Genomic DNA, 18,184 nt, shown 5'->3' on the forward strand with positions numbered 1-18,184 from the left:
CAATAAATAGGATTATTTTCCGGCAATTACTGTAAAGCATGAATGCACATGAGGCCCGTTTCACTCACCAGTGTAGTTGGAAAGAAAGTCCTTCCACAAATTTTGCATGGGATTAATTCTTTCTCCTGCAATGTGTCCTCTTCTAGCAGTAGAGAAATAAAGTGAAAAAGACAAAGGCAGTGTTACTTACAACTGTCCATTTCAGAAAGTGATAACTAAGGTAGGGTATTGGAGTCTGCAATAAAATATGATCCATTGCAGCTAAAATACATGTCTCTTAGGGCTGGCACATCCATTGCTTTCTTAGATTCTAAAAGTGCTGCTGCTGTAAGTCTGTTCAAAATCAAGAATCACCTTAGGAGTCGCCTTTTCACACTGTCATAATATACAAGTGTTTTTTTCACAAGACAATCACAGAGATGAACAAGTTATTTACCTTCGGTAATGCATTACCTGGTAGAGACCATCTAGCTACAGATTACTTACCTTTGAATTTCCCAGGCGTCAAGCTGGATCAGGGAAACATGCTTGAGCAATACCCCTTGGGAGCACCATCGGGCGACTCCATTCGACGTCATTAGCGTTGGTTATGATATTGCGTTCACCTATATAGGCGCCACTAAGGTGCAAGGACATCAGTACTTTTATTTCCACGCCAGAAGAGAAGATCCACGATGTAACGGACGAAAATGTGTGCAAAACCAGGGCCCTCAAAAAGGGAATAACCCTAGCTCTAACAAAATCAGTCAGCAAAGCGGGGAGGCATGGGTGGGGCTGTAGGGAATCTGCAGCCAGTTAGTCTCTACCAGATAATGTGGGTCCGAAGGTAAGTAACTTCTGATAGGGACTTCTCGTTGCAGATTCCTTACCTTTGGATTGGATACCCAAGCCATACTCTCCTGGCGGTGGGCTGTGAACCAATTCCTCATACTAGGAAGTCCTGCAGGACCGAATTAGGAAAATGCCCGTCCCTACAGACGGGACTGTCAAGGCAGTAGTACACTGCAAACATATGCAAAGATGCCCACATTGCTACCTGACAAATGTCCAGGACTGGGGCACCCAGAGCCTAGGCCATAGTCGCAGTCTTTCTCCTGGTGGAATGGGCCATTAACCCCTCATGGGGCTGCTTCTTAGCCAGGGCATAGCAGGTTTTAATACAGAGAACGACCCAGCCACAGATGGTCCATTTCTGGACTGCCCCCTTCTTAGCTCTCATGTATCCCACAAAGATTTGGTCATCCACCCGAAACTCTTGTGTGGTCAAGGTAGAACAATGCTCTTTTTGGGTCCAGGCAGTGGAGAAGCTCCTCTTCTTTAGAGGGATGAGGGGGAGCAAGTAAAGCAGGCAGCTTGAGAGAGTGACCCAGATGGAATGGGGTCACCCCCTTCGGCAACAATGAAGCACTTTATCCGGAAAGGACATCATGTAGGGAGGAAGATAGTGCCTGCAACTCACTCACCCTCCAGGTAGATGTTAACGCCACCAGAAAGGCGGTCTTGATAAGCAGCTAGAGGGGACAGCTGTGTAAAGGCTGGAAGGGAACACATATAAAAAAGTGACCAAATTAAGGTCCCACTGCAGTATAACAAAGGGAGTGGGCAGAAACAAGTGAACCAATCCCTTCAAAAACCTATTTACAATAGGAGACCTAAAGAGAGATGGTTGGTCCGGCAGCCACAAAAAGAGGATAGAGCAGAAAAATACCTCTTGAGGGTACCCAACACAGAGCCTTGCTGGGAAAGGTTAAGAATAAAACAGTAGAAAGAGGGTTAATAGACCTTTCTGTACGGTATAATATAAATTTCAGCCAACGGCATCCATATACCGTCTTAGTAGAAGGAAACCTGGCTACCAAAATAACATTGCAAACTTCGGGAGGAAGATCAAAAGCCAGCAGCTGTCCCCATGTTCGGGTGGAGGACCCTCTCCTGCTGCTGCAACAGAAGATCTGCCCGAATGGGTAGCCTTATCGGAGGAGTGACACTCACTTTCAGAAGGCCTGTATACCAGACTCCCCTTGCCCAGTCCAGAGTCACAAGAATGACTTGGGCCAAATTTTTCCGGATCTTCTTCAGAACCTTGGACAGGACTGGTATTGGCAGAAAGACATACAGCAGGCCTGAACTCCACTCGCAACGAAAGAAGTCGCCGAGAGATAGCCGCCTTGGAAACTCCAGTGCAGAATATTGCTGACACTGCGCGTTCCCTTCGGAGGCAAACAGATCTAAACAAGGATCTCCTCAGCGCTTAAAGAGACCTTGCACCACCTCTGACTGGAAACACCATTTGTGATCCGCTACGCATCGTTGGCTGAGTTTGTCCCCTGGCGTTCAGAGAACCTGCCAAGTGTTGAACCACCATGGTTATGCCCTGCTGTTCCAGCCATGTCCAGAGAAGCAGAGGCTCTTGACAAAGGGTCTACGACCCCACCCTGCCATGCATGTTGCAGTACCACATGGCGGTGGGGTTGTCCATGAACACCTGCACTAACTTCTCGACAGAGGGAATAAATGCCTTCAATGCCAATTTCTCTCTCTCGAAGCTCCAACAAATTGATGTGGAGCCTGTGTCCCCTGATCTCCACCTCTACCAAATGGCCGCCCATCCCAGAAATGCCGCATCTGTCAAGACTGAGATCTGGTTGGGGAAGGGAGAGGGGTCTGCCTTTGACCCAATCGCAGTTCGACAACCACCACTGCAGATCTCCAGCAGTTCCTTCAGAGATCCGGACCACGTGGTCAACTACCACTGCAGGGCCCGCATACAGCACCTGGCATTCTTTACCAACAGAATGCTGGAGGCCATGAGGCCCAACAGCCTCAGAGTCAGCCTCACTGAAATCCAGGACAGAGGCAGAAACATCAGAATCATAACCTGAATATCCTAGACTCGCTGCTCGGGAGGATAAGCCCAAAATTTCACAGTGTCCAGAACAGCCCCGATGAAAGGAAGCGTCTGAGAAGGGGTCAGGTGTGACTTTGGCCGGTTTGTACAGAACCCCAGCGAATGGAGGAGGTTCGCTGTGGTCTGAAGGTGGGAGATGACAGCCTGGGGCGAGGATGCCTTCAATGGCCAGTCATCGAGGTTGGGGAAGACGGACACCCCTCATCTGCGCAGATGAACTACAACCACCTCCATCATCTTGGTGAACACCCGAGGGAAGCTGGTAAGACCGTAGGGGAGTACAGTAAACTGAAAGTGCTCGTGACCTACCTTGAACCGCAGGTAAGGCCTGTGGGCCTGTGGCCTTGCAGGATGGGGAGGTGAAAATATGAATCCTGCAGGACCAAAGCTATCACCCAGTCTTCTTGGTCTAGGGCAGACAAGACCTGAGCTAAAATAAGAGTCTCCTTCTTGAGGAAGAGATTGATGGTCCGAAGATCTAAAATGGGCTGCAACCCTTTGTTCTTTTTCGGAATCAGAAAGTCGCGGGAATAACAGCCACTGCCTCCTTCTGAATCCATCTGAATGATGGAATCTCCCACCAACTGGAGTGGTGTGGTCTTGCAGAGTCAGACTAGGAGTGCTTGGAGCTAGCGGCTGCCAAGGGAAGGTGGCAGACGACTTGTGGCTTCCATTCCTTGGTCAGAGTGAACTGCGTCCACGTACCAGCACAACTTGAGAAGTCTGCCCAGGACGGTGGCTGGGATAGGGCTGACATGACTGGAAACCCCTTCCATTGCCACAAAAGGGGCGAGAAGTAGACTGGTCTTCAGGACTAGAAGGGGCCCAAGGATCCGGCCGTAGCACAAGAGTCCTTGCACTGCACTGGGGCAAAGTGTGGCTTCTCCTCGAAAAGACAGGATCCATCAAACAGCATCATGTCCATCGAGTTTGCCTGGCCATTGCCGGAGAAGCCAGTTCTAAATCAGGCGTGGTATCACAAGGACACGGTCGATAAAATCTCTCTGCCCAGCGAATCAGTCGTGTCAGGGCCACAATTTATGGTGAATTTTGCTGCATCTCTCTGGTCCTCAACTGCCTGAAAGATCACAGCCCCGGTCTCCTCCCGGATTTGTGGCAGCACTTGAGCAACCGTCTCCCAAAGGGAGTGGGAGAAATCGCCCAATAAGCATGCAGTATTCACCAACTACAATGCCAGGCTGGAGGTAGAAAATATTTCCTTCCCAAGTGATTCCACCTCTTGGATTCCCTATCCCGAGGGGAGGAAGGGTGCACGCCTTGGGAGGTAGAAGTCTGCAGCACCAAGCTTTCAGGGATGGGGTGAGGTACTTTGGGTCGCCCGGATCTGGGCGATGGCGGCATGCAATTGTCCTATCACAGGAGTCCCTGTGCCTAGGCTTCCACCACGTGCCTAGAAGGACATCAGTAAGTGCTTCACTGAAGGGCAAAAGGGGTTCAGAGGTGAAAGGCCCAGGCTGAAGCACTTGGGTCAGGAGATTAGTCCTGACCTGCACAGAGGGAAACTCCAGTCAGAGGACCTCAGCAGCTCTCTTGACCACCATGGCTCCCTCCTCTGTAGCCACAGTTGACAGAGAGAGCATGACAGTATCTGGGCGAAGTATCCAGTCCACTTGTCTCCCCAGGTTCCCCATAACAGTCCATCCGCTCGTCAGAAACATCCTGGTGTTCTAAAGGGTCCATAGAGCCCACCCTAAAGCATCGTCAAACTGTTCATGTAACAACAAAGAACCCCTGGGGTCAACTGAAGTCGAAATCGGTGTACAGCGACGCCATTATGACTCCATGTCGTCGGGGATAAGGAAAGGGCTGCCACCGCTGGTCAGTGCCAGCGGCACCGAAGGCACAGACTTCAGGTCCAATGCCAGGGAAGGTCGTGATGGAACTACCGGTGTCGTCCCGGAACCGGGATCGGATCCCTGTGTAAAATCCAATAGGGCCCCTTCCAACCCCGCGGGCTTACCAGAGGTGATGGCCCACTCAAATACGCGCCTCATGGCCTTGTAAAAATCTTTCCTTTGTGCAGGAGTTGCTCCAGCTCCCGAAAAGGAAGGGAGGTGCGAAGTCACCCTGCACTAACGGGCTGCCGCAACCCCACAAAGCAAGAGCGGCCCAAACTGCAGGCCTGGTAGAAAACTGGTTGAGAGATAGCCGCGGACTGCCTGGGATTAGCGGGCACTGGTGGGTGAGCAGCTGAATGCACCTGCAGGAAAAGATGATTCAGGCACAATGGGGCCTAGCACCTCCCAGGCACCCCCCATTCGCTGGTGCGTAACAGACTGCCCGAGGGCACGGTCGTCCCACAGCATCAAGGGAGCGACCAGGGGTTCTCTGGTCCCTCCCTCGATGCCAGCAGGCGAAACACGCACATCAGAGAGTGGGCCTGGAGGTTGAGGCCTGGCGCAGAGGTTACATTACTTAGAAACCGGAGCATAGGCCCAGAGTGGCACTGGGCCCAGCAAATAGCCCGGTCCTGTTAGGCCGAGGGCTGAAGCAGAGAACTCTGTGCCTGCAGCCTGAGTGGGCGAATTTACCACACTGTAACAGCTCCTGGGATCAACTGAGATCGCCTGTCTACGAGGGGCACCACCACAAGCCCTGGGATGGACCCTAACCAATCTTCTTCTAGTCGTGAAGCCAGCTGGGGCACATCCCTGAGAGGGGGGGCGAGATCAAAGGGTACTGACAAACATTGGAGACCACCACGTACTGTCACTCATATGATACCCCTGGCCAAACTGTCCTGCGAGGACTACGGCAAGAAACAAGAAGGATCGCAGTGTTAAGGAGATGCTCTTTAGGCCGGCTAGGACAACTCGTGGGGGTCGTCCCGCTACAGCTACCACCCCATAATGATAAAGGCGGAGAATCCGGAGGAACCAGTAACGCGCTCCTCCCTCGAATCCTTGTCAATGTCCTTCCGGAAAGGATCTCCGGAATGTCAAGAGGGATCTCTCTAGTGACATCAGAGAACTCAGGAGAGATATGGACTTCTTGGGACATTGCGTAGCTACCCCTGAGGACCATGAAATCAGCCACGTGGAAGATGTTGAACTGTTGCAACAAGAAATCATTCGCCTCTGTGACAAACAATTGGACCTACAGGCACACGCATCGGACCTTGAGAACAGATCGCGCTGGAACAATATTCTGATCAGGGGTGGTGCTTTTAAGACAGAAGGCAAGGACCTTGCTGGTTAACTTGCAGATCTTTTCCATGCCATCCTCGTGCACCACCAGCCACTGGACAAGTTGGACCGAGCTCAGCGGGTCGGCCCTCCGTGGGTCGAGACAGCCCCACCAGCAGACAGTCCGGTATGAATTCAAGATTTCCAACTGAAGGAGGACATACTACGAAAGACCCGGGAGAAACATCCTGTCACATTCCGAGATCAAAAGCCCACTCTACCAGGAGCTTGAGGCACCTACTTTGCGAAAGAGACACACCTTCAGACCAGTGACATTCCACCCCAGGAACATCGGATTGGCATATTCATGGGGGCAACTGTTTCTCCTCATCTTTCACTGGGAGGGAAACTATCAACTACAGTCGGTGGAAGAGAACTGCAAGGTGCAGTGTATTGAGCTACCACCAGAAGGCATGTTGTTCCAAGCATCCCTGACCCGAGTGGGGGTTGGGGGGGGGGGTCACCCTTAGTGGTGTTTCCGAAGGTCAGGGAGGTGGTCGACCAGCCACGACTTGGTCACGATTGTTAAGGTCCAAATAGCTGTGTTGGACTCAATTTATGAGGCCCTGGCTAAAGCAAACTACTCTTGAGGTAGCGGGGTAAGTATTATCCTAAACTGTGCAGCAGGGTGTTGTGGGGGTGCAGCCACGAATTGACCCTCTTGATGTCAGCTGGACTTCCTGAACTGTTCCTTCTGTTCGGAATGCTCATGTTTAAGTAGGTTTGCTTGTTTGATGGTTTTCACCTGGGTTTTGTCTGTTTGGGGGACTTGCTTAAGTTCATAGCTACTATGATATGTAACTTACACTGTATTGCTAGATTCATTGGGGCACAACATGATCTGCCACACCATGCAGTGGATGCCACAGGGATAACTGCTTACCTTATCTTGTTAGACTATGGGGGGCAATCCTCTCAGGGTTCTTTCCACTAATGTAAATGGCCTCAACAACCCGGTTAAGCAGAGGGCAGTACTGTCCTATTTGGAGCTCTCGCAGGCTGACCTCTTTGTCCTTCAAGAGACGCACCTACTCCCATATGACTATCAAAGACTACGCTCCCGAGCTTGCCTCCACCAGTTTTTCTCACCGGGACGCAACAAAACAGCAAGTGTTGCTCTTACCTTGAAGGGGGAAATTGGCCAGGAAGTGGCAGAGATGAAGGGTCGCCTCCTGGCCTACCAACACACACTTAGTGGCTGGTCCTTTGTAGCAGCCTCCATCTATGCCCCAAACGAGGGCCAGGAGGTATTCCTACACACAACATTACTGGATATCTCACTTGCCCGAGCGGAAAATCTTGGTGGGGGAGGGGTGTTTGGGGAGGGTGGGGGGCCTTAATCTTGTTCTAGACAACACTTTAGGCAGGTCTACATAGAGCCATGGTCAGACTGGGGCACTGACTAAAGAGGAACACTGGTGGCTTAGAGAGGAGGCACTTTCAGACATCTGGAGGACACTTCACCCACACTCCCGCACCTACTCCTACTTCTCCCATGCACCCAAGACCTACACCGGCTGGGTCATTTCCTGGGCACAAAGAACATTCCTGCTCTAACCACTAGGATGGAGATCGGCCCGCAGCATTGTCAGATCATTCAGATATCAAACTGGAGCTTAAGCTTCCGCCTGTACGCTGTCCAACTCGGTCTTGGCAAATGTGCAACACTCTATTGTAACGCCCGAGGTTGTGCAGCAGGTGCAAAAAGTAAGGCAGGCTGACGATCTCACGAAAAAGCTCACTGAGAGAGGATACCCAGAACAAATACTAACAAAGTGTCAGAAGAGAGCTCGGAACCAGCCAAGACAAGCACTACTAGAAAACACGGTGAGAACTGAAAGTGAAATTCCGCTAACATGTGTAACTACGTACAGTACAGCCTCCAATCTAGTCACGAAATCCATCAATAAACATTGGGCAATATTAAACACCGGAAATCTGAAATGGGAAAAACCTTCGTTTTCTTTCAAAAGGGTTAGGAGCATAAAAGACTGTGTTGTAAATACACGACCAAGAAACCCACAAGTAAAATCAACAACAGTACTGAATGCCTGGGGTCTACCAGATGTTACAGGTCATTACAAATGTGGGAATTGTAGTGTCTGTCACTTAACTGAAAAACACAAAGGAACTAGCATTAGAGCCAGGCAAGGTATGGACCCAAAGAACACACACAAACTGTAACAGTGTGAATGTAATTAATTTACAGGATTACCTGTCCATGCAACCTACAATATGTTGGGATGACCAGTAGAAAGGTAAAACAAAGAATATGTGAACACAGAAGCACAATCAGGTGCAAGAAAGCCATGACCAAACTGACGGATCACTTCTTGTCCCAGAACCACACCCCAAATGATATGAAATGGACTATAATAGAGCAAGTAAAGCCAGGTGACAAATTACAGCAAAGACTTTTTGAAAAAGAGTAACGCTGGATCTATTGTTTATCCACACATAAAACTGGACTCAATGATAATATCCCGTGGAACTCAGTCATGCCCAATTGACAATGTTTTATAAATATAGAAGCTAGATTGTCAGGTCTAGTCTAAGAATTTTTGCCAGTCACACAGATATATATGCTTTGATTCTATATTTAAAAGAGTCATCATACATATATATGCCTCTGTTTTGAAAGAGTCTGTACCTAATATTTGAATTTACATTCAAAATTTGTTTTCTTAACATCCATCACAGTAATCTGCAGTGAATGCGCGTATAAACATGTGCCATGTATATAACTAGTTTGTTATACCTTTGCCTAAAACATTTATTTCCACTCTTTCATTAAAACTTTATTGCGCCAGCAGCTGACAGAGCTTGAGTTATCCTTGGGCAACTGAGACGCGCTGTACGCTTTCAGTCTGCATCTGACATACTTCTCGGTAACCTAGAGGAACCGAGATGCGTAGTACGCCTGTAGACCACGCCCAATTTACGCGGTGATGCACCAACGGTAAGCCACGCCTCCCGGAAGTGAAACGCTACTTCACTCTGCTCCCGCAACCCAAGCAGACATCCACGAAACGCGAGGGTTTGCGGAAATAGGCGCAGCAGCTTTAGTGACAGGCTCCCACAAGTAAGTTCTCCTCCAGAGGCGATCATCAAACACGGAACAAGACTTACTGGGTAAGCACCGCTGTGTGCAAGGGCAATATATCTTATCCCTTCCTCCCTCCTTCCCCCATTTTTGTTTCCTCTTACTCCGACTATAAGATCATGGCGGGATTAAGTCAATACAAACCCTCATAGTTCATGAGGCACACATTACAGAGCTTCAAGTAAGCAGATGTGTTTACTTTCCTATTGTATGATTGCGTCTTGGTCTTTTGACCGTGTGTTGTGTAGTTCTTGTTGGTGTAGTCGATCTCGGCGACTTTTTAATCACGCCCGGCACGGGCATTCAGACACCCACAAGAAACGAAAAATGCGGAAATGTATGTAGAATCTCGAGGAACAAGTTTCTCTCTGATCAATCGGCACCCATCATAAACTCACAACCAGCTTAGTGAGTAGGTTATGTGTGCACAGACTGTCCGCATCAATGTGGGTTGTAAATAGAACAAATTACTCATTCACGGGCCCAGTAAAATTGCGCAATGGTGCTCATCACACCACTATACATGCATGATAGTTTCCTAAAAACACCCATTAGCTATTACGGCCACTTATGGGTGCTAATGCAAATTCAAGGTGCATCTTATCGCACAGTACTCTGAACAGATATAAAATATAGGTTTGTCTCCTGTGTTCTGTGTCTTTTTCGTTTCCACAGGTACCTTTTTTCCAAGACTTGAGAAAGAAGTTGCAGCCACCTACTGAATTTTTTAGGTGCATGTTTCACGTAGTCAAGGGCAGGGTGCACCTTAGCATGTGTACACCACCCGGACTACTTCCCTTGGTCCTGACAAAAACCCTATATTAACAGCAGTTGAAACATGTAGATCACATTTTAATATTTCATCTCCCGTTTCCTGTACACCGGAGTCCTAACTAATTAGGCATTGGTGTCCAGCTAAATTAATACGATTTTATCATTGCCCAGACATTCCAGAATAAAATTTAAGATAGGGAGTAGTTTATTGGACAAATTTTAAATACCACCACATCACTTGTTTTATTAAATTCACATATAAAACTGAAAAAAACGAAACCCGCTCCACTGTAGTCAGGTGTCGCAGCACACCTGGACGGCACTCAGCTGTCAGGGTGGGACCCCGATGATGAAGCATGTCACCAACCAGGTTGGTGAGTGAGGGGTCTTCAAAACAAAGGATGAATCTGTCCTTTTAGACACAGTGCGCCTCTTCTTTTTCTCCACTTGAAGAGAAAATAGCACAAGCAGGGGGTACGCCTCCATTTGTTTGTTTATGATTAGCCAAGGGGTCTAGGAGTATTCCCATTATATTTAAATATAAAAAGAAATACCCTTTCTCTCTGTTTGTTTACTAAAAGCAAAAAGTTATCTCTCAATATCTAGTCCTAAATGACTACCATGAAATCTGGCAGACACTTGAGGCAGTGATACTGGGGTAACTTATAGCTATATCCGCCGTAGATAAAGCGCAAAAGAAGAAACAAGACCAAATGTCTGTGTCAGTAAAATAACTAGAGAGTATACATCAAATCAGCGGCGCCCCGAGAATTTGGCAGCAGTTGACCTCCACTCAAGTCATAACTGACTCCAAGCGTTGCTAAAGGCAAGCATCCAAAAGCCTAATACAGGCGATTATGGTACAGTTGCAGCTGGGCTGGCCTGTGCAGATCCACAAAGTGAGCAGCCATTACGGAGCACAATGAGGAGAAGCATGACGCGAGCTGCTGGCACCAATCTTAAGGGGAACCCTCCGAAAACGCTGGAAAATATAGAATGAATAAAAGCCTGTATTACCCAGACTATAGTTTGAAAGGAAGAGACCAGGCCAGATTCCACACATTAAAAAAAGCGTGCAAGGCCCGTCGTCTCCGATGCATTGAATATTTGGGGAATTATTTCCCCAAAATGAAGTGGGAGGTTAGTGTTAAGAAGCGACTGTATCTCACTCGAGCCACCTGCAATCTGTATGTTTTTCAGGCAGTAGTGAGACTTGCCTTCTGAAGTCCATAATTTTTATAGCCACATGAAGGATGCCTTAATGTCCAGGTATGGTTTGACCCCTGAACTGCGTAGGCAGAGGTTCAGGAATTGCAAGAAGATAGAGAGCAGTACCTGGGTGGAATATGTCACTTTCTTTTGCAGAGCACTGGATTGTTGGGTGAAGGGCTCCAAAGTTAATGATTTTCAAGGTCTCTTTGATTTAATTGCATGGGAGCACTTGTCCAGTAATTGTTTTCCAGAGCTGCGCCAGCACCTGATTGATAGCAGGCTGACTAACCCTAGGAAGCTTGCTGAGGAGGCGGACCGCTGCGTGAGCACCCGGGTCCATAAGGATCACATGGGAGACTCAGCCAAAGGTGGGCAGGGTCCCCAGCAGAAGAGTGGGGGGGGACAAGGGTAAACAGAAGGAGTTCCATAAAGGGCCTCAAATGAATTTCCAAGGGAACCAAGGGAAAGGTTCCCAGCCTCTTCCTGAGAGAAAGCAACGGGTCCCGACAGGTAATCCTGTTCACCAGGTACCCCTGAAGTGTTACAAGTGTGGGGACCTGGGTCATAAGGCGAATGACCCCAGCTGCCGCCTATTTGGAAAAGAAACACCCCCTGGTGCTCCACTCCGGCAGATGGCGAGTGTAGCCTTGGGGGACGAGATTGGTGTCCAAGGTGGGTGGGGTCCCGCAAAGATGTCGCTTGTCTCTTTAGGAGACTGAGGTGGTCCCAGGGACCCAACTGCCCAACAACATTAAGAAATATGGGCAGTGGGTGACCATCAATGGCCATAAGGTGTAAGCTCTTAGAGACACAGGAGCCAGCGTGACAGCTGTCAGGTGTCACCTGGTGTCTCAAGAGCAGATTGTCCCTCAAGCATTTTGCAGAGTTGCTGCCGCCGACAACGCAGAGAGCCATTGTGCAATGGCTCAGGTTCCCTTTGAGTGGTGGGGGGGGGGTTCTCTGGTACTCTTCAGGTAGCTGTGAGGCCCGCCATGCCTGTTGACTGTTTGTTGGGAGATTATTTAGAGAGGGGAAACGTGGAGCGGAGTACTCACTTGGAGATGTTGGGTCTGCCTGACTGGGCATGTGTGACCACCCAGTCAATGGCAGCCCGTAGGGGTGCTCAAGAGGACCTGGAGCCTGAGAGGGAGGCCCAGGAACCTGCCTTAGAGAGAGGAGGCAGGGTGCACGGGAAACCGGCCCCGAAGTTCCCACGGTCCAGCAGGAGGTAGACCCTGAGGGGGATGTCTTGGAACCTACAGGGGAACAGGTAGCTAAATTGGGCGACCTACCTGAGCCGACTCATTGGCAGCAGGAAGGAGGCCCCTCCAGGGAAGAATTCTGCCAGGAGCAGAAAGAATGCCCTTCTTTCAAGGGTTTGCAGCAACAGGCTGCAAGCCAGGCAGCAGGTGATCAGTCTGGGTCACATTGGATCTACTGGGAGAATGGTCTCCTGTATAGTGAGCCTAAGGTTGCTGAGCCTGGGTCAGCCTATGTGCTGGTGGTACCCCAGCGCTTCAGAGCCTTCCTATTGGGGCTGGGTCAGTATGTGCCATTGGCAGGATATTTGGAGCAGGACAAGACCTTTGAGAGGCTTGTCACCCACTTTCATTGTTCCCAAATCCGCAAGAGTTCAGACAGTCATTGCAGGACATGTCAGATTTGCCAGGCAAGTGAAAAGAGTGGGAGGAAGCAGAAGGCTCCTCTCCAGCCATTCCTTGTGGTCAGCATCCCCTTTGAGGGGGTGGGAATTGACATTGTGGGGCCACTGGACCCCAAGACAGCCATGGGCTAGAGGTTCATCCTGGTCTTGGTAGACCATGCCACCCGGAAGCCATACTTCTGAGAACAGTGACGGCCCCGTGGTGGGACGAGCACTAATGGGAATTTTCTCCCGAGTGGGATTCCCTAGAGAGGTAATGTCTGACCGGGGCACCAACTTCATTTCCAGGTATATGAAGTCCCTGCGGCAGGAGTGTGGGGTAACTTACAAGTTTACCACTCCTTACCACCCACAAAGAAATGGGTTGGTTGAGAGATTCAACCGAACCCTGAAAGGCATGATTATGGGTCTTACAACCTACGAGGTGTAAGTGGGACGGCCTCTTACTATGCCTGTTGTTTGCAAACCGTGAGGTGCCACAGAAATCTCTAGGGTTCAGTCCCTTTGAGCTTCTCTATGGCCACCCAGTGAGGGGACCTCAGAGTCTGGTCAAGGAAGACTGGGAGCAATCTCCCAAGAATCCTCCCCAGGATGTATATAGCTGCATGCTGGCCTTCAGGAACCAGTCTAGGCGTTTCAGGCAACTCGCTGAGGCGAATTTCGAAGACAGCCAGGAGCAGATGCAGCGATGGTATGACCAGAATGCCACTCTGGTAGAACTTCAGCCTGGTCAGAAAGTGTGGGTCATGGCCCCAGTGAAGCCCTGCGTGCTTCAGGATAAGTGGACCGGGTCATTTGAGGCTGTGGAGCTCAAAAGACCGGTTACCTACTTGGTGGGCTTGCCGTCTCCCAAGAACCCCTTACGGGTCCTGCATGTCAACCTCCTGAAGCCCCACTTGGAGAGGTCCGAAGTGGGAATGCTCTTCGTAACAGATGCTGGAATGGACGAGGAGATTGAGCCTCTTCCTGACATCCTGTCTGCAACAGAGCAAGATGGGTCAGTGGATGGTGTTAACCTCTCCTCCACCCTGACCCCCTGAGCAACAGAATGACTGTCGCCAGTTGCTGCGACAGTTTTCTGATCTGTTCTCCCTGGTTCCTGGTGTCACAGATTGGTGCGTCCATGATGTGGACACAGGAGACAGCTTACCTGTGAAGCAAAAAACTTACAGGGTGACTGACAGGGTGAGAGCTTGCATCAAAGAGGAGGTCTCAAAGATGCTTGCGTTAGGGGTGATTGAGTTCTCTAACAGTCCGTGGGACAGCCCAGTGGTCTTGGTCACAAAGGCTGCCGCACCGGGTACCACACCAGAACTCCGGTTCTGTGTGGACTACCGAGGGCTCAATTCAGTCACGAGGACTGACGCGCACCCCATCCCCAGAGGTGATGAGCTAATTGTTCGGCTAGGGGCTGCACAGTACCTCAGCACGTTTGACCTAACGTCGGGTACTGGCAGATCGCCTTGACTGATTGGGCATAGGAGAGGTTAGCATTCTCCACACCAAATGGGCATTTCCAGTTCCGGGTTATGCCCTTTGGGATGAAGAATGCCCCTGCCACTTTTCAGAGGTTGGTCAACCAGGTGTTGGTTGTACTGAATTAGTTCAATGCCGCCTACCTGGATGACATCGCAGTGTTCAGCACCAGTTGGGAAGAACATCTGCGCCACCTCTGGGAAGTGTTGGTACTGCGGAAGGCAGGCCTCACGACCAAGGTGAGTAAGTGCCAGATCGGGCAGAGTTCCGTGGTGTACTTGGGACACCAGGCTGGGAGCGGCCAGGTGGCGCCCCTACAGCCCAAGATTGAAACCATCCTGGCTTGGGAGCCCCCCCAAGACCCAGACAGAAGTGAGAGCCTTTTTAGGACTCACTGGGTATTACAGGAGGTTTGTCAAGGGGTATGGCAACATTGTTGCACCCTTGACAGAGCTGACTTCCAGGAAGCAGCCCAAGAAAGAGATTTGGACTGACACCTGTCAAAGCTTTTAAGGCAGTGAAAGCTGCCATGTGCACGACGCCCGTGCTCCTGGCACCCAACTTCTCCAGAGAGTTTATCGTTCAGACAGATGCTTCAGAGCATGGTGTGGGGGCTGTTTTGTCACAGATGAATGAGGAGGGCTTTGATCAACCTGTAGCCTTTATCAGTAGGAGGTTACTTCCACAGGAACAGAGGTGGAGTGCAGTTGAACGTGAGGCATTTGCTGTGGTCAGGGCACGGAAGAAGCTGAGACCATACCTGTTTGGGACTCACTTCCGGGTTCAGACAGACCACATGCCCCTCAGATGGCTGTTGCAGATGAGGGGTCAGAATCCAAAGCTGTTGAGGTGGTCCATTTCCCTACAGAGGATGAATTTCATAGTGGAACACTGCCCTGATACAGAACACGCCAACGCTGATGGCCTGTACAGATTTTTCCACTTAAGTGATGAGAGCTCCCAGGAGGTAGGGTAGTTCTCCCCACATTTCAGCTGGAGGGGACACATGTTAGACCTGGCACCTTGGCGTGGTTCTCCCTTCCATTTTTGCTGTTGCATTTGGGAACATTTTCTTTGATTACTTGATATTTCTGTACACCAAGACGGTCATTATCTTCTGCTTGTATTAACTACACCATGTTCAGCACTGTTCTTCTTGGGGATACAGAATAATAATATTTAAAATCATAAAACTACAGCAAATCTCATGTAGGAGAGTGAGTAACCCTAACAGTTTCTACACCAGGAAACGTGGATAAAATGCTCAGCCAAAATGGGATCACAAGCTCACCAGAGCATATAAACAGCAGTGTTTCACAAAGGAATGCACAATGGTCCATGTAGGCCACTTCACAGAACAACAGAATTGTCATACCCATGAGCAAGGGAATTTAACTGCCATACCCCACAATGAATGAGAATGTGATCCTTCACGAGTTGTCTTAGCTCTTGATGCATAACATTACTTAAAACAGAAAGCTATACAGTAAGATAAAGATTTCTTTCCAACCATTTTACTCCTAAATGGTCCCATCAAACCCACAAAAATGTTACACTCCAACCTAAAATGTTAAGGCCTATGAATAAATAGGCTAAGGGCTCACCTAGGATCTAGCTTGTGCAACCCTGCCTCCTCTTAGAAGTCTGTGGAAAGGATAACGAAGAACCAAGAGATATCCCTTTGGATAAATTAAACTCTGGTATCATCTTAGGAAGACTGCTTCACTCTGAGAGTAACTAGTTTGTTTGAAAGGAGAAGTAGAAAGGGGTTGCAAAAAAGCAGAACGTAATTTCCATTGTTGTTCCTGTCCTGTCCCTTTTTTTCAGCGTCAAGCTCAAGGAACAGATTGCATGGTGGGGATTCATTATGAGGTTGTAATTAATTCTTTATCCCTCCTAACCCAATCCTGCACATACTAGTCCAGTCTACCTGCCCAACCAAGTGTTGGGTAGTACAATTCCGAAAAGCAATCTACCTGCCCACAAGCAGTAAAGGATGTCCACCGGTGAGCACCAGTCAGGGGTAAATCTCTATCATGGCCCTTCTCAAAGTCTGCTCCAGGGCCTAGCCCTGGCAGCGCTATGCCATCAGAGATGGCCAAGTGCTGGTACCAGGGACTGTAGTGCTGGCTTTGCCCAAGTACAAACAAATTGAGGTTATCAGCTTTGACACTGCACAAATTGTGCCATCTGTGATGAACTTGAGCACACTGTTAATCATGGAGGTGGTATAATGGATCGTGGGTGCTGACACGCCCCTGGTACTAGTCTTGTATATGCACTGGACACATCAATAGATGCGAGCTCTGAGGGTGAAAGTACTGAATTCTAGAAGTGCAGAGAGTGAGGCTGATGTGCACATATTGTGTAGTGGATGCATTTACACTATCTATTGGTGCACACACTTTGTGGAGCCAGTGCTTATTTAGTGGGTCTTAGTATCCAAGGGGACCCCATTGGCTTCAGCTCTTCAGGTAAGCACACTATGGTACAGTTCATACAGGCAATTGCTCTATCCATGAAGGTTCACACACTAGGGGTCCCAGCCGTATAACATTGGTCTCAACAACTGTTGTACACAAACTTGATGACATAGTCAATCCTTAAGTGGATCACACCACGTACAACAGTCTTGTGTACACACACTGTGAACCCTCTTCCACCTTAGAACTGTTGGTGCAGTTGCAATGGATACCTGTCATGGAATTATAACGGTGTTCAAAGTGAACCAGCGAGGTGCAAACATTGTACAATGGATTTGCATAAAGTGTCTATTGATACACATACTCTGTAGAGCAAGTTCCCATACAGTTATCAGCCCTGGAGATGCACACATTGCAGCTCTTGAAGTTGTACATGGTATGTTTTTTCTAGAGATGCACTAACTGGGTAAAGGTTTGAGGAAACACAGACCGTGCCAAAAAACAGGAAATTAACTTGGGGACCCCAAAGCTTTTGGAGAGCATACACTTTTCCAAAGGTAGGAGGTGAGCTGAGGAGTCCCTGTCGAGAGGGTCTGCCTTGGGAAGCACGTACACTGTGATAAAAGTAAGACATGAGCTTAAGACCATACGCTCATGGCTGCAACTCTGCAGAAGCACACATTGTAGGTTCCAATCAACAAGGCACTGTTTGCTGTCCCAGAGGCCTGAAGTTGTATCTGTTGAGTGCCATACCTGGGGAGCACACAATGTGGGTTAAAGCCTTCAGGGAGCATCCCGAAATATTTTCGGTCTACGTCACATGAGGGCACTCAGACTACGCTCCATGGAGTGAGTAAAGGAACCAGTGAGCCACACAAAGTTGGCTAAATCGTTGGGGCTGCGATTTTCAATCTTGGAAGTGGAAAAACAGATTGTGCTTTTCGTTGCTTTAATCTTAGCCGTTTTTATTGACTTTATAGCTCACTGGTTCCTCACACTGCAACAGCAACGCTGATAGCAACAAAAGGTGCAGAACAATATTGAGGAGGAGCAATGGAGAGACACTAGACAAAAGAAAGGAAATTAAACTGGAGAACAGAGAGAAAAAACTAGCAGGAGGAAAGAAGGGAGTGGGAATGAGTTGTGAGGAAAGAGGGAAAATTAAGATGAGTAATGAGACAGGAGGGAAAAGAAAACGTAGGGAGGCATGAAGTGAGCAAAGGAAATGGAAGATAAAAAGGGAAAGGTGAGTCAGTAAAGGAGAGGGAATGAGAAAGACATGAGGAAAGCCTGGTAAGACTCAAATTGAAAGGAGAAGAAATGAGACCTGAAAGAGACATTGAAGAGACATTGAAGTGAGGGAAATGAAAAATAACTATGTACAGGAAATGAAAGATTTTAGGAAGGACCAAGGAGGAA

General features: G+C 48.9%; 1 protein-coding gene across 2 annotated transcripts in view; it reads right to left on the reverse strand.

Annotated features, from left to right (window-relative positions):
* ZC2HC1A (zinc finger C2HC-type containing 1A) overlaps window positions 1-18,184 on the reverse strand; it is a 353,235-nt gene that overhangs the window by 320,779 nt on the left and 14,272 nt on the right. For both annotated transcript variants that reach the window (XM_078687119.1, XM_078687120.1), the window contains exon 2: window positions 69-142. In XM_078687119.1, coding sequence (XP_078543245.1) covers window positions 69-142 — 74 coding nt within the window. The remainder of the gene's footprint in view (window positions 1-68; window positions 143-18,184) is intronic.

This window comes from Lissotriton helveticus, chromosome 4_1 (genome assembly GCF_964261635.1).
Source record: "Lissotriton helveticus chromosome 4_1, aLisHel1.1, whole genome shotgun sequence".
NCBI classification, from domain to species: domain Eukaryota; kingdom Metazoa; phylum Chordata; class Amphibia; order Caudata; family Salamandridae; genus Lissotriton; species Lissotriton helveticus.